General features: G+C 62.8%; 1 protein-coding gene across 2 annotated transcripts in view; it reads left to right on the top strand.

Annotated features, from left to right (window-relative positions):
- Positions 1–6,222: 6,222 nt before the first annotated feature.
- Positions 6,223–25,852, top strand: part of CLIP2 (CAP-Gly domain containing linker protein 2) — a 53,555-nt gene continuing 33,925 nt past the window's right edge. The window contains exons 1-2 of one of the 2 annotated variants that reach the window (XM_062180281.1): positions 6,223–6,266; positions 16,415–16,626. In XM_062180281.1, coding sequence (XP_062036265.1) covers positions 16,482–16,626 — 145 coding nt within the window. In that variant the 5' untranslated portion in view covers positions 6,223–6,266; positions 16,415–16,481. The remainder of the gene's footprint in view (positions 6,267–16,414; positions 16,627–25,852) is intronic. The other variant, XM_062180282.1, reaches the window with a different exon arrangement.

Raw genomic sequence — 25,852 nt, 5'->3', positions numbered from 1 at the left:
GGGGGCTGGATCAGAAGTGGAGCAGCTGGGACTTGAACCGAGGATGCTGGTGTTGTAGACAGCAGCTTAACCCGCTGCACCACAACATAGGTCCCAGGCCTTAGGTGCTGAAGGCCTCTTCCCAGCCCAGCAGGAAGCACACCAGCAGCATGCAAGGCCCGGAAATGAGTCCGTCAGACTACAGAATCAGGGGTCTCCTGCTATCTTGCGCCACCTCATCAGGCTGCAGCTCCTTGGCCCCTGCTCCGGATCTGTGCCACCTGCAGTGTCCTGGATGGGGGGGGGCACCCCTGCACACTCACAGCCACCAGGCCATCCAAGGGCAGAAGGACCAGTGCTGGACGCCACACAGCACCACTATACCAGCTGTGAGACCAGTCAAGCCGGGGCGGCTGGAACCTGCCCACAGCACCTGCTGGGGAGACAGTGTGAATTCCTACGACTCAGGATGGTGCCTGGGGGCCGGTGTGATGGGGCAGCAGGTTCAGCCACCACCTGTGATGCCTGCATCCCATACAGGGTAGCTGGGTTCAAGTCCCGGCTGCTCCGCTTCCGATCCACTCCCTGCTAATGCGCCTGGAAAGGCAGCGGAAGATGGCCCAAGTGCCTGGGCCCCGGTACCCGCGTGGGAGACCTGGATGGGGTTCCAAGGTCTTGGCTCTGGTCAGGCCCAGCCCTGGCTGTTGCAGCCATTTGCAGGGTGAACTAGCACATAGAAGATCGATCTCTCTCTCTGTCTTTTGAATAAATAAATCCTTTAAAGAAAGATTACTTTGGTGCAAAAAAAAAAAAAAAAACCAAAAAACAAACAAACAAAAACAAATCAACTCATGCATGCTTTTTTCATCATGTGCAATTTTCCATGAGTTGTTTTTTTTTTTTTTTTTGACAGGCAGAGTGAACAGTGAGAGAGAGAGACAGAGAGAAAGGTCTTCCTTCCATTGGTTCACCCCCCAAATGGCCGCTATGGCTGGCGCTGCGCCGATCCAAAGCCAGGAGCCAGGTGCTTCCTCCTGGTCTCCCATGCAGATGCAGGGCCCAAGCACTTGGGCCATCCTCCACTGCCTTCCTGGGCCACAGTAGAGAGCTGGACTGGAAGAGGAGCAACCGGGACAGAATCCGGCACCCCGACCGGGACTAGAACCCGGGGTGCTGACGCCGCAGGTGGAGGATTAGCCTAGTGAGCCGCGGTGCCGGCCTCCATGAACTTTTTGAAGACTCCTCAGAAAAGTTCGCACTTTTGAGCAGCCCACCTGCAGGAACCCAGAGCCAATAGCCTGGGGTCCAGGCTCCAGATCTCCCCCTCCCAGGCCCGCCTTGGCGTCTCTGCCAATCAGAAGCCACGGTGGCCAGCTCCTTTGTCTGAATCAACAGCCGAGGCTCCTTCTCTCGGGGTAGCCTTCCTTCATTTCCATGCTGATGGTACAGAGTTCAAAACTGGGGGCGTAGTGGATGAAGCCACCGCCTGCAGTGCCGGCATCCCATATGGGCGCCAGTTTGAGTCTGGTCTGCTCCAGTTTCGAACCAGCTCTCTGCTGTGGCCTGGGAAAGCAGTAGAAGATGGCCCAAGTCCTTGGGCCCCTGCACCTGTGTGGGAGACCTGGAAGAAGCCCCTGGCTCCTGGCTTGGGATTGACCCAGCTCTGGCCATTGTGACCATTTGGGGAGTGAACTAGCAGGTGGAAGATACCTCTCTCTCTCTCTCTCTCTCTCTCTCTCTGCCTCTGCCTCTCTGGAGGAAGCTCCTGGCTCCTGGCATCAGAATAGCCCAGCTGCTGCTGTTGTGGCCATCTGGGGGAGTGAATCAGCCGATGGAAAATCTCTCTGCCTCTCTGTAACTCTGCCTTTCAAATACATAAATAAATCTTTTTTTTTTTTTTAAATAAGGTTCTAAACTGGAAAGATTAGCCTGCACTAAGGACCCAGAAATGCCATCTAGCGTTCTCTGGGGCTGGCATCCGCTTATCATTTGTTCTGGGAAAATCTGGGGAGGCCCCCCCTAGGATCTTGGGAGAAGACCCCACATCCCCCAGAGACAAAAAAAATCTCCCTTTCCCTTATGAGGTTCACACCTAGCACGGGGCAGTGCCCCCCGTCCCCCCTGCCCCCCAGCAGGCAGATGCCCGAGGACTCCATGTGGGCAGGCACAAACCGAAGGTCCGGGCGCAGGAGCTGGCAACACGTGCTGGAGTGAGCCCGGCTCTGGCTCCGCTGTTGTCTCCATGGCGACGCCACGCCCAGCCCAGAGCCGCCCACAGCCACAGCCACAGCCCGGCGGCGGCGGCTCTGGCCAGCAGAAAGGGCACCTAACATCCAACACCTAACATTCTGCTGAGATGTGTCTGGCTTTGTTTGGTTGCTTGGTCCTAAAAGTAGCCCCCATGCCTGCTGCAGAAAAATGAGAGAGAGAGAGAGAGAGAGAAATCTTCCACCTGCTCTTTCCCTCCCCCAATGCCCACAACCAGCCAGGGCCGACCCAGACCAAAGCCAGGAACCAGCAACTCCAACTGGGTTCCCCTAAGCCCTGGAGCCGTCCCCGGCTGCCGTCCAGGGAGCATGTCAGCAGGAAGGCACAGAGAGCGGAGCTGGGATGTCAGCGTCTACACCACGGTGCCAAAGCGCCCACCTTCGGACGTGCGTTAGCGTGGGCCGCACGGACCCAAGTGTTCTTCTGATTTATTACAGATTCCTCCAAAGTATTCATGCCGAGGCTGTGACACACCCCCCTCCCCAGGGTGGCCTAAGATAAAACCCAATCAGAAGGGCACCAGGGGCCGAGTCACCTGTGAAAACCCTCCTGCTCTGTGGCTGGGTCCAGCCCCCCCCCCCTCCGCCCTACCCCCTCGCAGCCTGTGTCAGCGCTTTCTGGACACAGGCACTTTCTGCAGAGACAAAAGGCCTGGGCCGAGGTCATCCTGGAGAGCCCCCCACCCCCATCGCTGGGCTCCCGTGCCCCAGGGCAGACGCTGGACCCAGCGTCTGACAGCCTTAGGCTGGGCTTCAGGAAGAAGTAGAAAGAACCGGCCGGGGCCCCGGCTCACTAGGCTAATCCTCCACATTGCGGCGCCGGCACACCGGGTTCTAGTCCCGGTCGGGGCACCGGATTCTGTCCCGGTTGCCCCTCTTCCAGGCCAGCTCTCTGCTGTGGCCCGGGAGTGCAGTGGAGGATGGCCCAAGTGCTTGGGCCCTGCACCCCATGGGAGACCAGGAGAAGCACCTGGCTCCTGGCTTCGGATCAGCGCGGTGCGCCGGCCGCAGCGGCCATTGGAGGGGTGAACCAACGGCAAAGGAAGACCTTTCTCTCTGTCTCTCTCTCTCACTGTCCATCACTGTCCACTCTGCCTGTCCAAAAAAAAAAAAAAAAAAAAAAAAAAAAAAGAAGTAGAAAGAACCTGATAGAAGCTTGGCTGGCTGGCTGCTCCCTCCCTCTACCCCAACAGCAGCTAGGGCAGAAGGCTCCGCCCTTTCCACGCTCCGCCCACCAATCGCCAGGTAAGGCTTGCCGTCCAACCCCCCCCAACCCCCAGCAGCAAGGAGGCAAGTGCCCCACCCCCACCGGGTGGGGGCGCTGACAGGGAAGGAGGGAGGCCATTGGAGGGTAGGCGTGGGGGCGGGTGTGCTCAGGGGTCCCACAGCTCCTGTGATCTGGGTGAACCTCTGCTGCCTCTTTAGGCCTCAGTTTCCCCAGCTGCGCAAGGGAGCTGGGACTAGAAGGCGGTTTCAGAGCAGCTCCGTAAGCCCACACCGGTGCGGTGACGTTTGTGGACATGGTCAGGCCCCGGTCCCCGAAGCTGCAGGTGTCAAGGGAAGCAACGGGCGCCTGGGTCCCCAGCACCAGCTGACCTGGGTGGGACCCCTCTCTGGAGGCAACAGACCTGGAGGGGCTGGAAGAGGTCTGGGACGTGCCTGCGGCTGTGACGTGTGTGTGTACAGGCGTGTGCGCACGTGTGTGTCCGTGTGTGTGTGCACCAGCATACTGCACGCCTCCCCCGGTCGGGGGGGAGGGGGTCTCCAGAGATTTCAGAATCTCAGATGGTGTGGCTGGCCTGGTCCTTCCCCCTGCAGCGTCCAGACCCCCGTCCTAGCTGGTCCCCTGCAGCCCTTCCGGTTGGTCTCTGGGTGCCCCACATAAGCGGAAGTGGAGCTGGGGCTCCCGCAGCCACTCCTGGATGGGACAAGGACGCCCAAGTGTCACCCTAACCACAGCACCAATGGCCCACCCTGTGCTCAGGGCTTGCTGGGCCTTGGTCTTTGAACAGAGTCCACGCTTCTTTTTCTAAGACCCACGAACGTGGCTTCATTGGCGAGAACGCCTGTATCTGTGAGGCGGCCTGTGTGGTTCCCATCTACATTTTCCATACTTCCTTTTTCCCCAGGCTGATGAATTCGGACACATTATAGGCGTAGACAAACACAAGGTGTAGTGAATGCGAACTTCATTCAATCCGGTTTCAGTGAGGAAGGCTGGAAACCACAATAACAGAGGGGCCAGCATCTTCGCGCAGCGGGTGAAGCCGCCACCTGTAGTGCCGGCATCCCATATGGGCACCGGTTCAAGTCCTGGCTGCTCCACTTCTGATCCAGCTCCCTACTAATGCAACTGGAAAGCAGCAGAAGATGGCCCAAGTCCTTGAGCCCCTGCATCCACGTGGGAGACTCCTGGCTTCGGATCAGTGCAGCTCTGGCCGTTTCAGCCATCTAGGGAGTGAACCAGCGGATGGAAGACCTCTCTCTCTCTCTCTCTCTCTCTCTCCCTCTCTCTCTCTCTCTCCCTCCCTCTCTTTAATGCTGCCTTTCAAATAAATAAATCTTTACAAAAAAAAAAAAAGATGTATTTAGAAAATGTCCAAAACTCACTATTGAAAGATTTAAAAAAAAATGATCATTGGGTGCAATTGAGTGGAACATGGTTACAGCCGATCTGAGATTGTTTCAACCCCTCTGCCCGCTCTTTGGCTAAATCAGCTAATGTGCCTTTCTAAGTTTGCCTGACTTCATTGAAAGTAATTGTTTTTATTAATCCATTGTTCCCCTGTAAACTTGTTAGTTTTACAACCATGTGAAAAAATGAAGGTAGTTAGACTCATGATTAAACGATGCAATCTTATTGAAATCTACTACAAAGAATTACCTTAAGTACTTCCATAACTTCGAACCTTTTAATTATACTTTCCCTTTTAGACGTCTTGTTGTTGTTGTCAAACTTCCCATTTAAAAATGTATTTATTTGAGAAAGACAGAGGAGGGGGGAGAGAGAAAGAGAAAGAGAAAGAGAGAGAGAGAGAGAGAGAGAGAGAGAGAGAGAGAGAGAGAGAAAGTCCCAACTGCTAGTTCACTCCCCAGATGCCCACAGTAGCTGGGGCTGGGCTGGGAGCTGGATCCAGGTGTCCCGTGTGGAGGGCAGGGGTACACTCACTTGAGCCATCACCGCTGTGTCTAAGGGTCTACACTAGCAGGAAGCTGGAGTCAGGGGCCAGGGCTGGCCATGGAGCCCAAGCCCCAACAACTGAATGCTGAGTGCTAGGCACTATTGGAATAGATGAACGTGGAGGTCAACCTGATGTTAACCCCAGCAGGTGGTCGCCCATCGGCCGCCAGCTCACAGGTGAGGGGCTGGAGTCTTGCCGCTGTGCTAGGAGTGGGGTCCTGTCTGTCTCCTAGCACCCAGGCTGTCCGTCCCAGCCACACAGGGAACTTGGCTCCCTGGTTTCCCAGCACCACCCTCCCCACGTCCTCGCAGCTGAGCCTCCCTGGGGCGGCACCTCCTGCCCTGCTGGTCTCCAAGGGTGGCTGTTCCCACCCGATGGGGAGCTCCTGAGGGGGGGCCCCCACCCGTTCATGGAAACACTTCCCAGAGTTACAGATGGGGCACTGGAGCTGCAAAGGGCAGGGCAACTCAGTTCTCAAAGGCGATGGACACCCGGCAGCCTCCACGCAGGGGAAGGGAGCTGGTTGTTCAGCAAGGGCCAAGCCTTATCAGGGACAAGGAGGCAGCCTGGGCCTTTGGGGTTACTGCCTGTCCACCCAGGAGGAGACCCTGCAGCTGGCTCCCATGCCGCACGGGCCAGACGCCGTCCAGGTTCGTCAGAATCCTGGCCCATGACAACCACGTCGTGGATCCCCACGCACTCTGGCCTCAGGGGGGCGACGCTGTCATCCAGGCCACACTGCCTGCTTCTCATCATTTTTTCTGTTCAGCCCAAAACGTCACCTCCTCCGGGAAACTCCAGGATCTTCCTTCGTCTCCCCTCGGTCTGGGACCTCCAGGTAAGCACAGCCTAGCCCGAAAGGAGGTCTTTTCCCTCCGGCTTGGGCCAGTGCCCAGGCGGATGTGCACGGACCGGGGTGGGGGGACCCTCCCGCCAAAAGCGCCTTTTCCGCCCGCCCGCCCCCATCCCGCGCGGCGCCGGGGCCTGAGAACCGCGGGGCCGCCCGCGCGCGCGCCCGTCCCCCCCCCCCCCCCGGCCGCGCCAGGCCCCGCCCTCCCGCGCCCGCTCGGGCGCCGGCCCCTTTTGTTCCCTCCCGGCGCCGGGCCGCTCGCTCCGCCGGCGCTCGGCTCGCTTGGCTCGGCCGGGGCCCTCGCTCCGCGCTCCCGCCTTCGGGGCTCCGGGCTGCGGGCCCGGGCGCCTGGAGCGGCGGCGGCCACCTCGGCGGGCGGCGCGGCTCCGGGAGCGGCCGCAGCATCCTCGCCCCCCTCCTGGCCGGGCGGGGGGCCGAAGCCGCGGGGCTCCGCGGGGGGCTGCAGGGGCGAAGGTAGGAGCGAGCGGCGGGGCCCGCGCGGGCAACAAAGGCCGGGGCGGCGCGGGGTGGGTGGGCGTGGGCAGCAGCGTCCCGGGGCGCCCCCAACTTCCCGGGGGCCGCGTGCCGAAGGCGTCGCCTGCGCGGTCCGGGACGGGGGTCCTGCCCCTGTGCTGGGGGCGGAGGGGGGGCGCGGCCCGGTGGGCGCGGCCCTGTAGCCCCCTCCCCCCTCCAGCCGGCGCGTCCCGGGGCACGCGGAGGCCCCCAGTCCGCCGCCTGGGGTCGCCTGGCCGCTGCCCTTTGGCGAAACTTGGCGGCGGTGCGGGGTCCAGGAGGCGCCTGGGGAGCTGGGGACCACTACCCGCCCCCCCCTTGCGCGCTCCCCAGCCCGGGGCTGGCGCTGGAGGCGGGTGAGGCAGCATTTTCTGTCCTCGCCCCGGGGAGGGGCGCGGCGGCGGCCCAGGACGCCGGGCTGGGCCTCCAGGGCGCCGCCTGCTCGGACCCTTCAGGCGGGGCCGGGTGGGTGCCCGCTGGGCACTGCCACGCAGGCCTCAACCCCTCCCCGGGAAGGGCCGGCACAAGGGGCACCTTGGGGAGGGGACAGTCACACACAGCCTCGTGACCCCCGCGCCCCGACCTCGGAGATCCCCGCCTGTCTCTTCTGGATGAGTCCCGGGGTGAGGGGTGCCGGTGGAGGTGGGGTGGGGCTCAGGGAGCACCACGTGGGAGGCCCCCCATTTGTCAGCGTAAACAACCAGAGCCCTTCATTCATCCAGCTGCCGCTGTCGCCTGGCTGGCAGGTGCACAGGAGCCGAGAGAGCAGGGTTCCCCCAGTGGAGCACAGCCCGTCAGCTGGGGGTGCCGAGCACCGGGCGGAAGTTCGCTGTCGGCATGTGCAGCTGGGCAAAGGGTGTCAGATCAGAAGGGAGAGGTGAGCTCTGGGCAGCAAAGGATGTGGATGACAGGGCAGGGGGTGTGAGGCGGGGGCAGGTCCCCTTGGGGGAAGGGATGGAGCTGGCTTTCCTGCCTCCCCAGGTGGAGACCCACCTACATGGTGCAGCAGGTGCACCTGAGTACGGGATGCCTTGGGGAGTGAGGTTGGGGTACAGGCGCCAGGACGGGTGAGGTGGGGGAGCCCTGGGGTGAGCCTCTGCACAGCCCTGTGTGTTCCTGGGGAGCCCAGGGGATGCCTGGAGTTCTACACCCAGAGCCCGAAGCCCAGAGGATCAGGAAGCCTTTCCCAGCACCGGCTGAGTGCTTGGGCGGTGGGGCGTCACGCGGCTGCAGACTGGCACCTGTGAATTGCGATCGGTGTGGTGTCTGTGTGTTAGGGTTGTTGAGAGAGCGGTGAACCCCAGGAGACAGCAGGGGGCCTGTAAACATTGGGGCTGCCACATCCAGTGGCCCTGTAGCCTCTCTCTGTCCTGCCTGGCTCCCCATGAGCCCTGCCTCGGGCCTGGTGCGGCCGCTGCCTCCCGGGTCCTACCCCCAGGAAGGAGAGGCGGCTACCTGTGCTGCTGAGCCCCGAGCAGGGTTCATTCTTGGGACAAAGAATTCTGAGCACTCACCGTGTGCCAGCAGTGGCTGTGACTCTTAAATGCGAGCGTTGCTTTGGGGATGTTTTAATAACCTTGTCGGCACTTTTGCAAATGGAGATGGTGTGGGGCACAGACCTTGCTCTGTTTGTCCTCTGTGCATTTGTGAAGTGCCTACTGTGTGTCTGGAAGCCACGCTCCCCACCCCGCCTCCACGGCGGTCTCCCTGTGTCCGGAGTTCATTTGACCTCGTGTGCATGTGTGCCCTCCTTAGACGCCCTGCCCTGATGGCTCGCTTGGGTACAGAATCCTGACACACACCTGCCTCCATTGGCCACGCCTTCTGTCCCAAGCCAGCCAGACCCAGACCAGCCACCCCTGGCATCCTCCATAGACCGCGACACCTTCGGGTCCTGTGTCTTTGGGATTATCTTATTGCACGAACAGGAGCCGCCTACAGTTAGGTTAAGCGAAAGGGGAGTTAAGAGGAGGGAACCGGGCACTCGGGCAGTGGACAGAGCTGGCGAGCAGCCCGCTCCCCATTTCCCTCTGGCTGGACTGCGGTTTCATTTTTTGGCCTCACCACTCCCTTCTGGCTGGCATACTCTGGCTGGTGAACGTGGCAGCCTGGCCCAGCGGGGCTCTGCTCCATCTCCGGGTTCCAGAGAGAGCCTGGGAGGGGGGCGCCACCTCCATCTGCCCAGTGGGTCGGGGCAGGCCCTGTGGTCTGCACAGCTGGCGGTGGGAGACCGTGTTGGGCACAGCTGGTGCCAGCAGTTGGAGGACGCAGGGTGTGTGCCGGGCAGGCTGGGCCCTGGTCAGTTACCCGAGCTGGGCACTGGGGTCTCTGGCCTCCACAGGCGGGTTTGCTAGGAGTGTGCTGGTGCTGCAGGTGTGGGATGTAGAGAGCAGGTGCAGGCAGAAGCTCGCTCCCTTCGGGACCTGGACCCTGGGGATCCGCTGGTTGCCCCAGCACTGTCCCCTACCCCCACACCCCCCCCCCCACTCCCTTGCCTCTGAGCTGCCTAGCCAGGATCGTAGCAGCAGGAACAGTAACACAAAGCCCATGAGCTCAGAGAACATGCTTCCCAGTGTCAGTGAGCTGTTCCCCCGTGGAAGCGGAAACCGGTGGTTGTCATTAACGCGCCCTCCACCCAGGACCCCGTCCATGCATCCGGCTGTCCAACGCTATGGCTGGGGCCTCACCTATAGCTCTAGCCTGGGCCGAAGGCTCCTGCTCCGGATTCACTTCCCTTTTCTACCTTTTGGGCTTCTTTTTAAAGATTTATTTATTTATTTGAAAGTCAGAGTTAGAGAGGGAGAACTAGAGAGAGATCTTCCACCCGCTGATTCATTCCCCAGATGGCCTCAATGGCCAGGGCTGGGCAGGCTAAAGCCTGGATCCAGAGCTTCTTCTGGGTCTCCCACGTGGATACAGGGGCCCAAGGACTTGATCCGTCTTCCACTGCTCTCCCAGGTGCATTAGCAGGGAGCTGGATCGGAAGCAGAGCAGCCGGGACTTGAACCAGCGTCCATATGGGAATGCTGGCACCACAGGCGATGGCTTTACCGCCTTGGGCCTCCTGAGCAAGGAAGGGCAGGCTCGTGGGGAGCGCCTGGTTTTCCAGCCTCCCCCGTGGGTGGCCCCTGGCTGATGTGCTCTTGTTGCAGCCCGGCCCGGCCCATTTCCCTTCTGGGCTGCGTGGAGCTCCCCGGAGCCTTCGCCGAGCAGGAAGACAGCAGCCCCCATCCCGAGAGAACCCACGGAGGCAGCAGCAAACAGGGTTGTCCTGGGCCGACACCTCGGAGCCGGACGTTCTGGGAGTCTCTACATCCTGGGCAGGTGGGGTGGCCTGGGGGCGTGCCCTGGGGAGTAGAAATACGTGCTTTCCTGAGGCAGTGGGAGAAAGTGAGGCGGACTGGATACCAGGGGGTGGAGCCTCTGGTGGGGCTCAGCTGAGGGCCCACGGTCCCCACCAGGCCATGGGAGGAGATGGGTGCCCCCCATGGAGGGGAGTGGTGTTTGCATCTGTGATCTTTTTTGTCACCTTGTATCCTTCTGCCTCAGCCTAGGCTGTGCCCTCTACAACGTAGAGTGTGCCCTGTATAGCACAGGCTGTGCCCTGTATAACACAGGCTGTGCCCTCTACAATGTAGACTGTTCCCTTTCTAACGGAGGCTGTTGCCTTTATCATGTTAGCTGTTCTTTATAGATCTGTTCGTTCATTCAATTCACCCATTGCCAGGCTCCACACAGCTTCTTTCAGACTGTGTGTTGGGGGGGCACAGAGGGGCGAGGGAGGAAGACATCAGAGGGGTCTGTGTGCTTCGTCTACCCCAGAGAGGATGTGGGGTCATTTGCTAAGACAAGCACGGGATAACGAGTTTACACATCGATGAGAATATTGGGGCAGGGGGCAGCCCAGGGCGGCAAGAGCCAGTGACACCGGGGCGGGGGGAGGGGGGGAGTTCCACCTGTGCAGGGGAGGGAGTCGGACCTGGAACCTTCTAGCAGCTGGATTGGCGCGGGAGGGGAGCCACAGTGGCTGTGCTGTAGACAACGATGCACCGGACTGGGACAGCCACCGCAGGGAGGGGTGGCCGTGTGGTGACTATCATCGAGAAAGCAGGGGTAGAGAGGCCTGGGGGGCAGCTGACTTCACAATCTTCTGGTCCCCTTTCTGGGTGGGTGGGTGGGGTCCTTGCTGCCCAGCCAGGCCCTCCACAAAGGGTCTGGTGGCTTCAGGGCTGGTGCTTGCCCAGAGAAGCCCCCTCGGCCAGGGAGGTGCACAGCTCAGCTGCACCCACTGGGCCCCGGACAGGGGGTGAAGTCCCTGAGTCCCATGGATCTTTGCCAGGAGGAGAGAGGAGAAGGCCTGTGGCTGAGCGAGGGGTTGGAGGTGGCGGCTGGGGCGGGGTGGGGCGGAGGGGGCCAAAATGCCTTCAGAAACAACCAATTCAGGGTGTCAGGGCGGCTGGAAGGCAGGTGCAGGAGCGGGGAGGGTGCCTGGCTGGAGGGGTGGGGGTGGGGAGCAGCCGGCAGCGGTGCTGTACACCATGACCTTGGCCCCCAGGGCTGTGGGTGGCCCTGGCCTCCGCCAGAGTTGCCACCCTCGTCCCCCACCCTTTCACCAGAATGAGTCCACAGAAGCCGCTCAAAGCCACACACACCCCTTGGCTAGAGGACCTGCGTTCGAGTCCCCGCTGTGCTGTAGATCCGATGTGTAGCCCTGGACAAGGGCCCCAAGCCTCGGTTCCACCCTTGGCAACGCAGAGCTCGCACGAGTACTTGCGTAGCGCTGCTCTGAAGATCAGACGAGCAGTGTTTATGCTTGTGTGCTCTGACCGGCGCCTGGAGCCGGACGGATGTTAGGTGCCCATGGCCCCGCGGAAGACAATGCCACATCTAGCTCTGGACCCCGCCAGGGGCACCCGGGGGGGCCGCTGGCTCCTCTCCTGCACCTGCTGCCCCTGTGTGTCCCTACCCACAGCAGACTCGTTCTTCCGGGCCTGGGGCTGCTGTTAGGCTGTGCCGTCGGCAGTGATGACAGCTGCCCCGAGGTGGGGGCGGCCCTGGGTGGGCAGCGGTGTCGGTAAAATCAGCGACCCAGGCGCCTTGTCACGCCGTGTTGCAGGCGAGAATAGGAAAGGCCAACGCTTGTCCCCAGCTCGCTTCTCGTGCTCACGCCCCCTCCCAGGGGTCCAGAGCTCCACCCCCTTGCCCTGGAGTCGGTGCCAGTGTAAGCGCGTGCCTGGGTCCCGGGGGCTTGCTTCTGCACTGCCCCAGGAGCAGGATCGGGGCAGCTGTGCCGGCTGGAGCAAGGACCCCCTCCGGGAGGAGGCTGCGGGCTCAGCTAGATTGCCTCCAGTGACGGGGAGCTCACCACTCTGCGCCTCCGTGGGTCGGACGCACCCCTGGGAAGCCATGCTCCGTGCCGCGTGTGCTCCAGGCCAGGGTTTCCAGCAGGATGTGAGTCACTCGGAACATTCAGTTCTCCTCTCCTCTGCCCGTCCCTGAGATCTCCTGAGACAGGCCAGGGGGTGCGGCGACGGGCGAAGAGCGGGCGTCCAGGTCGACCTGGGAAGGTTGCAGGCGGCGGAGCCCTGGCCTCTCAGCTCATCCAGCAGCCAGGTCTTTCCAAGCTGCAGCTGTGCCTGGCGCTGTCCTAGGTACTGAGAGCCTGGAGCGAACAAGCCGTGCAGAGACCCATCCCGGTTAAGCTGCCCTTCGTGAGAGCAAGGGCGTTTTAGGTAGCGGGCACGGTCATGCCATGACCTGGGGGTATGACGGGGGCAGTGGGGGTTGCTGGCACTCGGCCAGAGTTTGATGCCTAGGGTGGTGTTGCCTTTTTGGAAGCAACACAAGAAATAGCTGGTGCTTGGGCCCGTGAGTGACAGGCCATGGAGCGCTGTGTGCCCCTCCCCTGACTCCCCAGTGCTGGGGCACCCTACAGAGCTAGGGACGGCGCCCGGCCTGCTGGCTGACTCGTCCCTGGCCCTTCCTTGCATACCTGGCTTGCTGGCCCCTGCTGCCGGTCCAGGGCCAGTCCTGGACTGCAGTGGGTCCGGCCTCCCACCCTGAGCACCTGTGCATGGGGTGGTGCGTGTGCAGGAGGGAGACGGGTGCTGGCACGACCCAGGGAAGCAGGTGGGTGCACTGCGAGGCTGCAGGGTTCTTCTGAAAGGTCACGGAAAGTGTAACCAGGAGATAAGGTGGTTGGAGCTGGTGTTTGGCATAGGGGTTGATGGGACACTTAGGGGGGCTGGCATGGTGGCAACCGCAGGTTAAGCCGCTACATGCAGCACCAGCATCCCATATGGATGCCGGTTCGTGTCCCGGCTGCTCCACTTCCAATCCAGCTCCCTGCTAATGTGCCTGGGAAAGCAGTGGAAGATGGCCCACGTGCTTGGGCCCCTGCACCCATGTGGGAGACCTGGAGGAAGCTCCTGGCTCCTGGCTTAGGCCTGTGTGCCTCTCCATTGGCATCTTATGGAGCATCTTCAGAGTAGACGCAGTCAGCGTGGTCCCCTGAGACCTGTGTGCCACCTGGGCAGGTTCATCTCCCCGAACTGGTCTGTCAGAAGCTCAGGGAAGACCAACCTGGGGCTGGTGATTGGCAGCTGAAGTAGGAGGGTGGGTGGGGCAGAGTGTCTCACTGGGGCGGAGCCAGACTAGAGCGTGGCCAGCCCGTGTCCGATACTGTGGAATTGCTGGCTGGCGTCTGGCCGGGGAAGACCCCAAATCCGGTGTTGGAGGCTGTCGGTGAGACTGAACATGGCCAGGGACCATGGGACTGAGTTCGGATTTTGCGGCTAGCTGGTCAACCCAGCATCGTCGTCCATGGCTGTGGTTGCCTGTGTGAGTCTGACCCCAGGGAGGAAGCTCTGGAGGCCAGGTTGGGGCAGGGGACGTGAGGAGGGGCCGCTGGCCTGCAGCCCTGCTGGCCTGGATCTGTGGCGGGGAGCTGCCCAGGAGGCGGGGGTGGAAGAGAATGGGTTGGCCACCCGGTCCTCTGGCTCTTGCTTGGAGGGCCCCTTTGACCCACATGGTCGGCTGCGTTCAGGCAGCTGAGTCTCACTGCCTGATCCACTTGCTCTGTGCCCATGATGGACTCACTTCTCTGCTTCGGGCCTCAGTTTCTCACTCTGTGAAATGGGGATAAAGGTAGATCCAAGGGTGACTTGAGCCATGGCTGGAAGAAGGTGGCCGCCGAGGCTCTGGGCCGTGGCTTGGCCCGGAGTCTGGACGTGCCAGCTGTGCGTGGGGTGGTACGTGTGTATTCAGAGCCCCACAGTCACCCAGGAAGATGCCTCTGCCTCCTTTACACATGGACCCCACGGCCGTGACCTTGCAGGCAGGGAGGAGCCATCACCCCGGCTCCTGGGCTCAGTGCCAGCCACAGGCACCAGAGAAGCTGGGAGTGGCCTGGGGCACTTGGCACGTGTCTGCCCAGCCCACGAGTGCACCTGTGCCTGCTGCCTTCTTCCCCTCTTCTGGCCTCGAAGCCGCGTGGACCCAGAGCCCTGGGCTGGCACGTCCCTTCCCCCACGCTGGTTCCCAGCTGCCCGCTCTCTGGGTGCCCTCAGAGTGACGCAGGTCCCCACGCCATTCTTCTTGGGGTTCCATTACATCCCCGCTGGTGACCGTGGCCATGCGAGCCTGGGGCTTTGAGGGCCCTGCCAACCACGGGAGAACACAGGGTGCAGGGCAGATGGGCGCCGTCACTCCGACCCTCCCGGGCCCGAGGAGCAGCTGGCGTGAGGCCCCGAGCTCTGGCTCCCATCTGAGAGTTGGCAGGGGACTCTCAGGGTGGGGAGGGCCCCGCCCAGCACTGCCCTCCCCATGCCCGAGGTGGGGGGGATCCAGGACCCGAGGGGTGAACTGTGGATTTCCTGAGCTGCAGTCAGATGTAGACAGAGTGAACTCTTTCCCGGGCTGCATGGCTCGGGCAGTGGGGCCGGAGTGGGTGAGGCGCCAGCTTGGGTCCAGCTGCACCTGCAGCTGGATGCTACGTGGTGTGGGACTGGGGTGACAGCAGGTTCCTGGGGCAGGGCAGGGCCTACAGCACGCCCAGGTGAGGACCCACCTTAGGTCCTTGGACAAACCTTTCAGATACAAAGGAAGGCCCTAGTCCTGCAGCCCCACCGCCGCCCTGGGGGACCCGTGAGCACCCAGCTGGGGAGCAGCTGGCTCTCGGGGCACCCTGGCATCTGCACCCTCAGCAGCCGGTTGTTCCGTGGCCCCTCCCACAGCTGGCACTGCCAGGCCTCTCGGCGCTGTGCCCATCTGATCCGGCGCCCGGGGTTTGTGTGTCCTGATTCCTGGGGAGCACTGGCAGCTCCCAGCCCCACAACTGGCGCCCTGGCCCCCACCTGTTGTCAGGTCACCCTCAGGCGGGGGCCCCGTGGCCCTTCCCTCCTCCCCCAGCCCCCAGGTGTCCTCCCCAGGGACTCTCCCGGGGGCCACACCCACCCCTCTGTCTCCTGCTCCCCTCCCCTCAGTGTCGCCTCTCCCCTGGCATGTCCCAGACAGCCCCCTCCTGCAGCCTCAGCCCCACCCCTCCCCCCTCCCTGTCCCAGTTCAGGCCTTGGCCTGGCTTCCTGTCTATCACAGCAGTCCCATCCCACCCCCAAGTCTGTCCTCATCAGCTCCGAGAGCCATGTCCCCTCCTGGGAGACCCTTGCCTGTCCTGGTCCCTGGATGCCCTCCCCTCCCCCTGCCATGATGGCGACGCTGAGCCCTCGGCTGCCCCGACCTGCCCCGGGCTCCCTGGTACAGACCTTGCCCCTCCAGGGCCCCGTCCTGACTCCACTCCTAGTGCTTGGGGCAAGTGGGCGGGGCCTGCGCTGCCAGGACCCCTGTGAGCAGCGGGAGCTGTGGCAGGGGGTGGGGCGGTGGTGCCTGCCCACCTCACCCTCGGTGCCCCGCCCGAGCCGGGCTGCAGCCGCCCTACCTGGCACCATGCCCCCTTCCGTCGGGGCCTCACCCTCGGCCTGGGCGGCTGAAATGGAAACCCTGAAACACAGCCAGGGTTGACTTTGCTAAATGGCGATTGGGGGCGGGGGTTGGCGAGGGGGCCTGTTGGTGTCACGGCGTGGCCCCAGACCAGTTTCTCACCGAGTCACCAGCCCCTTCTTCCTCCGTGCCACCAGCAGGCTGGGTGAGTCACTGGGCCGCCCCTTCCTGTTCTCCCTTCTTCTCTGCCCCTCCCCCCCGGCGCAGGGGTGGCCTCGCTTCTCCCCGCAAATGCTGACAGCCACAAGCGGGTGCTGTCCCCAGAGGCCAAGGTCTCCCTGATGTTTCCCCAGGGCTGAGCAGGGGAGGACGGAAGTGGTGCAGGGCCAGACTCGTGTGTGTGTGTGTGTGTGTGTGTGTCTGAACTTGGCCTTGACCTCAAGGAGCTCCGCCTCCATGCAAGGCCAGCCACGGGCAGGTTCTTCCTCCTGGAGGCTGCTGGGGTCGGTGGGGTCCCTGGGACCTGCCTGGAACAGCTGTGCAACCTTGGACGCAAGAGATGACCCCTGCCTGCCCCACAGGGGAGGGGACGCCAGGATCCCACAGCGGGTGCCGTGGTGGCATCAGGGTGTGCTGGGGGCCACGTACTTGGTGACGTCACGGTCTCTCCTGTTCTCTGCCCACAGGGGAGCCAGGATGGCGGGGAGGAGGTGACCTGCGCCACCCCTTGTCCACCCTCTGAGTGGCACCACCATGCAGAAGCCCAGCGGTCTGAAGCCCCCCGGCCGCGGGGGGAAGCATTCGAGCCCCGTGGGCCGCACGTCCACTGGGTCGGCCTCGGGGGCGGCGGCGGCGGCGGCAGTGACAGCAGCGGCCACAGCCACTGGCTCCAAGGAAGGTGCGTGGGGCCCAGGGAGGTGGGTGCGGGCCAGGCTGCGGTGGGGCTGGGGTGACCTGGAGGAGCCCCCAGGCCACTCTGTGATCCCCAGGGGTCCCTGGAAGTCCTTCTTGATGTGTGATTCCTTGAGAAGCTTTAGCCACACAACAGGCTCTGTGCGCATTGTTCCTGGTCCCTTGTCAGGCCCCCCTGGAGATGAGGAACGGGGTGCGCAGAGGCTGTCCCTGGTCACCGAGCCCGTGGGTGAGACCCAGCCAGGAGCCTCACGCCCGCCTCTTTCTCATTTGTTCCCCGCCAGCGGAGCCATTGTGCCCTTGAACCCTCCCTCATCTGACCTCCTGCCCACCGTCCTCCTGCTGGTGGGCGGCTGGTCGGGGGAAGGCGGGGCACGCGTGGCCGTGGGGAAGCTGTGAGCTGATTGGGCACCAGCTGGCCACTGTGGAGTACTGGGGAATCCGACGGGGTTGCTGTGGCCCCTGCTCCCCTTCCCCGGATATGGCCCTCGGGGTCCGGGCCCAGGGCTCCGGTCTTGTAGGAAACGGTGTAGTATTTGCACAGAGCCCCTGACCTTTACTGTTTTTGTAAAGTTAAGCTTCCTGATCCTTTTTTAAAAAGAATGTTTTTAAAAATTTGTCAGAAAGGCAGAGAGAGTGAGAGATCTTCCATCCGCTGGTTCACTCCACGGTGCCTGCAACAGCCAGGGCTGGGCCGGGCTAAAGTGGGTGCAGGGGCCCAGGCACTCGGGCCATCGTCCACTGCTTTCCCAGGCCACAGCAGAGAGCTGGACTGGAAGTGGAGCAGCCGGGATTCGAACCGGCGTCCATATGGGATGCTGGCGCCACAGGTGGCGGCTTCACCCACTGCACCACAGTGCCAGCCCTCCCCCCAATACTTTCGATCCCCAATTGGACAAGCCTGAGGCTGGGGAACTTGGGGGAACGGAGGGCCGGCCCGATCGGTGTGTTGGTCACTGTCCCCGCACCTATTCTTTGCCCAGTTGTCGCCATGATGCCGTCTTATTTTTCCCGCTGATAAATAACACTGTAAGGGACATCTCTGGGCACAAGTCCTTGCTTTGATTAGACCGGTCAGCAGAGTAAGACACTGTGTGCTTCCCGGGTCTGGCTCCAGGGAAGGACAGAGGCGAGACTGGACAACCTGGGCCCCGGGCAGGGGCTCGAGGGACGTTGGAACCGAGGGCACAGGCAGCTAGTAAAACCCTGGCTCTGGCAGGGCCAGCCAGGCCGCATGAAGCCAGGGAAGCTGTGGGCACTGCCCGGGGTGGCCTCTTAGGAAGGGCCTTGGTGGGGGGCGTTCCTAAGCAACAGGAAGAAGCCAGGCAGGGGGAGAGCAAGATCCAGGTGGAGGCAGCAGGTGATGCAAGGGCCCTGAGGCAGGAACGGCTTTGGTTTGTTAAGAAGGAGAAGAGAGGGGCTGGCACTGTGCCGTAGAGGGTAAAGCCACCACCTGCAGTGCCGGCATCCCATATGGGCGCTGGTTCAAGTCCTGGCTGCTCCACTTCTGATCCAGCTCTCTGCTAATGAGCTTGGGAAAGCAGTGGTAGATGGCCCAAGTCCTTGGGCCCCTGCACCTGTGTGGGAGACCTGGAAGAAGCTCCTGGCCCCTGGCTAATGGCTTTGGATCAGCCCAGCTCTGGCTGTTGTGGCCACTTGGGGAGTGAACCAGCAGATAGAAGACCTCTCTCTAAATCTGCCTTTCAAATAAATTAATTAATTAAAAAAAGAGAGAGACTAGTCTGGATGGAGAGGAGGGGGTAGGTGGGGAGAGGCGGCAGGGGCAGGCTGTGGTGGGCGGGTGGTTTGTGCTCACTGCCAGGCCAGGGGAAGCCGCAGTTGTCACTAGCATGAGTGGGCAGTCAGGGAAGACTTCCTAGAAGAAGCCTGAATGCGCTCACCCTTGAAGATGGTGGCAGGTTCTAAGAGGAGGAAGCAGGACCTGCAGGCAGTGGGGGGGCCAACCTGGGCAAAGGCACGGGGTGGGCTGAGCTCGCTGCCGTGGGAGAAGCCTAGAGCCTGGAGCAGGACACCAGCCAGGCCCACCCTCAGGGCTAGGAGCTGGGGCTGGGGGGACCTTCAGAGAGAGAACCTCATGGGTACCTGTTGGATTCTTTCCTCCTTACCCGCTCCCTGATCAAGAGAGGCCTGGATTCTGGCTCTCCTGCCCATGCTGTGTGGCCCTGGGGGAGTTACCCAACCTTTCTGAACCTCACCTGGCCTCAGGGAGACGAGTGAATGGGAAACGCCTGCTTGCCCCATTGTCCCCCCCACACCCACCCAGGGACTGGACCACTGGGTGAGTGGCCCGCTGCTCTGGGATGAGGGTTTGAGCTGGGTGGGCCACCTCCCAGGCTCCGGACCTGAGAGAGGAGGTGCCCCTCCTCCCACAAATGGCTGATTGATTGTAGAACCCTGCCCCATGCCCCACTCTGGGGACCATGGCAGCAAAAGCCTGCTGCCGGGTAGCCGCTGCCCTCCCACCCCCTCTGGCACCCGCCGCCGTCGCCTTTGCGGGTCAGAGCCAGACACCCTAGGCTGGGGGAGGGGATGGCGGCAGGAGCAAGGGACAGGGAGAAAGCCCGGCTGCCCAGGGCTACTTTTGTTCCCGCTCTGGGGTCTTGAGTAGCAGGAAACTCTGGAGGAAAGAGCAGGAGCAGGTGGGAGCCCCCTCCCCTGCCTGCTCTCTAGGGCTGTCCCCGCCCCCGCCCCGCCCTTAGGCTGGCCTGTGTGAGGGCCGCCTGGGCACCGTGGTGGGCAGAGAGAGCTGGCATGCGCTGTGGGAATTGGCGCCCTGGCTGCCTCCCAAAGCGTGAGCTCAGTATCCGGGCAGGGGGTCTGGCAAGGGCCGGGCCTGGACGGGGGCCCTGCTGCCCACCCCATGTTGTGGGGGAGGGGCTCCAGGGAGTCTCCCAGCAGGAGGCTGTCCCCGGTGGAAGGGGGAGGTGGACAGGAGGGTGGTCTGGGCCCCGGTGCTGGTGTGCAGAGGCCTGGGCGGAACGGCCAGTGCAGGAGGCAGAGCAACCCCGGGGGCTGCTGGGGAGGCGGGGCCCAGGAGCCGAGTGACGAGCAGGGACCAGCCTGGCAGCGGCGCTGAGGGGAGCATCAGGCGAGGAGGGCGTGTCAGGACTGCAAAGTGGGCTCAGTGGGCAGGGGCCAGCACCGGAGCCAGGCCCTCCAGGGGATGGGGAGCTGCTGGGGGGAGGGGACGTGGAGCAGCCTGCAGTGGGGTCAGGCAGGGTGTGACACTGCCCCGGGTCGTGTTGGTCTGCGTCCAGTGGGCCCAGGCCTTCCCTGGGTGGGGACTCTTGGGGCCACTGTCATGCCCCCTCTGTCCTGCCCCTCCGTTCCCCTGTGGTCATCCCCTGGGGCTGTCCCCATTGGATGGCACAGGGTTTGGCACCCACTGGGGCACAGCCCAGGTCTCGTTGTCTTTCTCCTCATTAACAAGCCGGCACAGCGGGCACCCTTCCTGCCGTGCTGCCTGGGGTCACGGGGCCGGGGAGGGGGCACGGCTGAGACTCACAGTGAGTGGGCTCCGCAGCTCTGCACCTGCTACCCCCCAGGAGGGGGCCGCTTGGGGGAGCCAAGTCCAATCCCAGCCCTGCACCGTCAGTCGGCGCCCCCGGCAGGTAGAACAGGGCCAGGGCTTCCTGTTCTGGTCAGGTTGCTCGCACCTGCCCCAGAGTCCTCTGCGGCCTCGCCTCATGCTGGGGACCCAGGTTGAGTGTGTCTGGGAGGTCCCCCAGGCAGGGCTCTGGACCCACTCAGGTCAGAGGGGGGCAGGTGGATGCCACAGTATAATCCCTTGTCCACTGGCCGTCCCCACCTGTGGGTGCTCTAGACCTGGGTGCCAGCCTGGAGGGCCCGCGGAGTTGGGCTGGAGTCCTGGGCCCGGCCCCTCTCCACCACGGGATGCGCAGATGCCTCCACGGGCCTCCGATCACACCCCCATGTCACGTGACAGGCTGGGGGTGCTGGGCACGTCTGGGCAGGACTGAGACCCCCGCCTCCTTCACAAGTGGCCAAGGTCAACTTCCTCCCTTCAAGGGCAGCTTCTCCGGCTCCCGCCCTAACCACATCCTAAACTTTTTAATGGCATGAGGACGGGGAAGCTGAGCTGCTCGGTGGCTGGGCAGCGGGGGAGGGGGCGCGGGGGGGCACGAGCAGCCTCCCTCACGCTCCTGACGTCGGCTCTATCGACCCGGGAGGCAGGGGCCGGCGCCTGCCCAGTAGCCTTCTCCGTGCCCGTGGCCGCCTCCATGCCGTGGGCTCTTCCATGGGGAGCTGGCTCTGCGTTTTCCAGGGTAAGCCCTGCTGCGCGTCCCCTTTCCCTCGGGGTCCCTGCGCTAGACCTGCCTGGTGGGAGACAGGAGAAGGTTCCCCTGTGACTCAGGGAGGGGGCTGGGCTGAGTGGAGCAGTCCTGGGTTGGGGTCCACCCGGCGTGTGGGGTGACAGTGCAGAGGCAGAGTCCCTGGGGGGTTCTGGGGGGGGCCAGTGAGATTCTGAGGGGCCCCGCCCCGCCTTGGTCCAGGTGAGCTGGGTGGGGCCTACCAGCAGGTGCTGTGGGAGGGCAGGCTCAGGTGGGGGGACCTTCTGAGGGTTGCTAAGGAGACCCCTTCCCTGAGTCTCTGGTCGCGTCTGCCTCTGAACACTTAGTGGGGAGAGAGAGGGGGCTGGGGGTGAGGGCAGGGCATTTAGGAATGGCCATAGGGAAAGGAAGGCAGCTGTGGCCAGGGCATAGCGCAGTCCCGGGGCTCGAGGGTGGACAGCGCCGTCCATGTGGGCCCGCCTCCCAGGGCTCCTGTTCCTGTCCGCAGGGGCGGCCGTGCAAGCCGGAGCAGGAGGGAGCCCTGCAGGGCAGGGGTGGGGGGGAGCCAGGGAGGGCTGCGGGGTGAGGGGGTTGGAGCCCATCTGGATGCCGGGCAGGAGTTGCTGGAAAAGCCTGCACTTGGCGCTTCGCTGGGCCGGCCCTGGTTTCTGGCTGCGTGGGCTGAGCGCTCGCCTCCCTCCCAGGGGTGTCTGGGTTGGATGCTCCGTCGCGTGGTCTCCTAGTTTGCAGCCCCTCCTTGGTCGTGGCGCAGGCTTACACAGCAGAGGCCCTGACAAGTCCTGTAGGGTTGAGCGCCAGATGCTTGTTTTCCGTCTCGGAGGTCGCAGGGGCAGAGGGCAGAGGTCATCGCACTCCTCCATTCGTGGCAAGTTGTCCCCTGGGTCCTTCCTAACGGATCCCGTTTGTCCCAGGCCCGGGTATCTTCCTTGCTGGATGTGGGGATGCTTGAACTCCACGTTCCTTTTTGCTTTCCCCTTTAAAAAAAAATTATTTGAGAGGCAGAGTCACAGAGACAGAGGGAGAGATCTTCCATCTGCTGGTTAACTCCCCAAACGGCTGCAGGAGCCAGGGATTTGCCCGGCTGAAGCCAGGCGCCTGCGACTCCATCCAGGTCTCCCCTGTGGGTACAGGGGCCCAAGCCCTTGGGCCACCTTCCGCCGCTCCCCCAGCAGGGAGCCGGACTGGAAACGACACAGAGGCTGAGACTGGAACGGGCGCTCTGGTAGGGGATGCTGGCTTCGCAGACGGCAGCCCTGCCCATCACCACGCCTTTATGTGGCACAGAGGCCCTCGCTGGGCCTCAGGGCCACGGGGTGCGGCTTCCCAGCCTCTCCCATTGGTGCCCTCCCTAGTACAGCCGCACAAAGCAGACTGAGGCCATGACCTTCAACGCTGGGCATTCCCGGTAGCATAACAGCCTCTAGTGAGATCCTGGGAAAACACCGCTGTTGGCTGCTCCTGCGCTTTCCCAAGGTCTGAGTTTCTGAAGTTATTTTCTCTATGGTGGAAACGTTGTAGATTTTCTTCCCAACTCCGCGGCCAGCGGCAGAACGTTGGCAACTTGAACTTGGCCATGGTGGTGGTGGGGGAATTGACCCCATGGAAATCGGCACACACTGCAAGGCAGGGCTTCGTTGGGCTTTGCTCCCGGATAGCCAGTGAGTGAGCCTTTGCCAGCTCCACCCTGCCCAGGACACACGGGTGGAGAGGGCAGTGGACAGAGCTTGTCCGCTTGGGGAACAGGAGGGGTCGGAGCAGGGGACCAGGGTGTCTGGGAGGCAGGTTCTCGCTGGTGGAGAGAGCCTGATGGATCTCCACCACACAGATAGGGCATGGGGCGCATCTCCTCCCTTCTGCGTGTTTGCTAAGTACCCAGCATCTGTCCTCGTGCCTGCGTGGTGCCTCTGCCCTGGCGGCACAGCCGGCTGGGTAACCGGCAGGCGGTGGCCGTGTCCTGCGTGTGCTGGCATCTGGGCTGTGTCGCGACGTGGCGTCAGGCAGAGGGAGGGCCAGCGAAGGCGATGGGTGCAGCAGCTGAGACACCTGCGTCCTATATGGCAGAGCCTGGGTTCGAGTCCCGGCTCTGCTTCCAATTCTAGCTCCCTGCTCATGCGCACCCCGGGAGGCAGAAAGTGATGGCCCAAGCACTTGGGTCCTTGCCGCCCCCATGGGAGACCCGGATCGAGTTCTGGGCTCCTGGCTTCAGCCTGGCTCAGTCCCAGCTGTTGCAGGCATCTGGAGGAATGAGCCAGCACGTGGGAGATCTGTGTGTGTGTGTGTGTGTTATAAATACCAGTTGCAAATTTAAAAACTGAGGGGAGGCTAAATACACTCCGATAACAGAGCCACTCCTGGGACAGGGACAGCAGCTTGGTCAGGAGCCCTGGTGACCCCCCCAACACACACCCCAGTCCTGCTGCCTGGGGATCAGGGTCCCCACACATGAGCCGTGGGGGCCCAGCACATATGCGCAGCGTCAGGCCTGGTAGGCTCACCCCAGCACACGCTGGGGTTAGGTTTGGGTGAGGCGCTTTGCTTCTTACAAACAGCGGTGACTCGTGTCTTCGAATTTTTCTGCAGTGGCCGTGAGATGCAGCACGGGGCGGGACACGGAGGGGCTCTCTCTGTCCGAGAACCGTGGCGGGGAGGGCTAAGGACAGTAGGGAAGACCAGGGGCGGGGGACAGCCCCGCGGCTCTCACTTGGACATCAGAGCCTGCCCTGAGCAGGCAGCGCAGGCCGACTTGCAGTGGGCGCCTGGTGCCCCTCGGGATGCTACAGAGCAAGAAAGGGCTCGGGCTTCCGTGTGCATCGGGGGAGGCACACAGGATCCAGAGTTGGGATAAAGAGCAGAGGACAGAGGTGGAAGGTGATGGCGGTGGGGGGAAGGCTTCTCCGAGGAGGCGACGGAGCTGGACCACGCAGGGCGCTCAAGGCTGAGCCTTCCCTCTCCCGTGCCTGGGCCTTGTGGCTCTCAGTCCCTTCCTGAGCTGTGCGTGGAACATGGCTGCTGGTCCCGAGTATCCCACCCTTGCCTCTGTCATCCCTCCTCTGGCCTCTAGCATCCAACACAGGGTCAGTGAGTTGGGGATCCCTGCTGACTGAGATGGACAGCCATGGAGGCAGGCTGTTGTCCCCGCTCCCCTGGGCAGGGCAGGACCCAAGTCCCCACGAGTGGAGAGGAGAATGCCTTTACGTCTGGGTTCCCCCATCCCCGGGGAGCCCCCCACCTGCTGTCGGCCTGGCCCCCAGCTGCTGCCACCTCCCCCAGGCCCCTTAGCCCTTCTCATCAAAGTTCTGCTTTGAACTTGAGACCAGCGATAAGTCCCTTTGTGCCTTTGCGTTCCCTGGACGCGGACCCTGTCTGGGAAAAGGCTCAGCTGCTTGTCCAGTAGGTCTGTGTCGCTGGGCCTGCCTGAGCCCGGCTGGAGGAGGGCATAGCTGGCTCTGACTGCCACATACTGGCTTCCCCAGGGTTGAAGTGGGACGTGCAGAGTGGGAGGGTCAGACGCAGGGGGAGACTGAGGCACGGGCGTGGGCCTGTGGGGGGATATGCCAGGCCCAGCCGACATGGGGCACCTGGCCCCCTGGAGGACCGGGGGCCTGTCGGGGATCATCCAGCCTCGGCAGCTGCGGCTGGCCTCCCGGCATGCCTGGGGAACCTGACGCTGTCCCCAGGAGGCGGGGGCAGCTGAGGGCACCACTATAAAAGAGGAAAAACAAGTCCCAGCAGCCACACGCGGGGCCCCAGGCTTGGGCCCTGGATTTTAGCAGCTGTTGCAAACAGCTGGTCCCTGGGCCTGTGACCCCACCTCCTCCCAGAAGGGGCGGGGTGGGACAGAGAAGATTACCTGGGCAGGGACAGCTGGGCAGCAGCGGGGCCCCTGTCCCCTCCCTGGGCCTCCCTCCTGCTCTTTCTTATTGGGCTTCAGAAGTTCCAGTGTGCGAGCAGGCAGCAGGTGATAGCCGAAGTGCCTGGGTCCCTGCCACCCATGTGGGAGACCTGGTGGACTTCCTGGCTCCTGGCTTGAGCCCCAGCTGTTGTGGGCATCTGGGAGTGGAGGGAACCAGCAGGTGAAAGATCTCCCTATGTCTCTCTCTCTCTCTGTTTCTCTGCCTTTGTTCAAATAATGACATGAAAATAAATAAATTTTGCAAAGCATGTTTATTTTGGTGCAGACGCATTTCAAAACCCACGCGTAGCTTTTTAATGAGCATTTTCCATCAATTCCTGGATGAGCCCTTGTCCGTCACAACCCTAGCTGCTGTTGAGGGTGACGCTGGGGCTCCCTAGCTGGCCTCCCCCTGGGGGAAGGGGCCAAGGGTGGGGGGCAGCACCTGCTGTGTGACTTCCTCCCCATCAGCTGCTTCTCTGAGCGGCTGTCCCTAAGGAAGGGGGAGTCGGAGCCTTTGAGAGCAGTCAGGGCTGGTGTGGACGCATGCAGGGGTGTGTGCGTGATGGGGCAGGGGCGGTGCGTGGGTGGGCGGGGCGCGTGGTGTCCCAGATCCCCGTAGAAGCTGTAGTGATACAGGGAACTGGCCAGCCGCAGTCTACACGATCCGGGTTTTGGGGCCCGTGCCCAGCACCCGTATGTTGCATGAACGGGAGTGGTCTGCACCCGGAGCCAGGGAGGGGCCTTTGGCTCTGCTGCCCACCGTCTGGGAGCCTCAGGCTGCTCATCAGATGAGACTCGGGAGCTACTGGCTGTCGAGCTCAGCACAGAGCCGCAGTGCAAGGCTGTGGTCCCGCAGTCAGCGCCTCCCACACTGGCTTTCCAGGCCCCCCAGGGGGAGCACCCCCTTTCTGGGCCACCCCTGAAGCTCTGTCCTTGTGAACTGGCGCCAGCTTCCTGGAGCCCCTGGGAGCATCCAGCCTGGC

This window comes from Lepus europaeus, chromosome 21 (genome assembly GCF_033115175.1).
Source record: "Lepus europaeus isolate LE1 chromosome 21, mLepTim1.pri, whole genome shotgun sequence".
Classification (NCBI taxonomy): Eukaryota; Metazoa; Chordata; class Mammalia; order Lagomorpha; family Leporidae; genus Lepus; species Lepus europaeus.
Note: the sequence above shows the minus strand (reverse complement) of the source record. Positions and strands in the feature narration are given on the sequence as shown.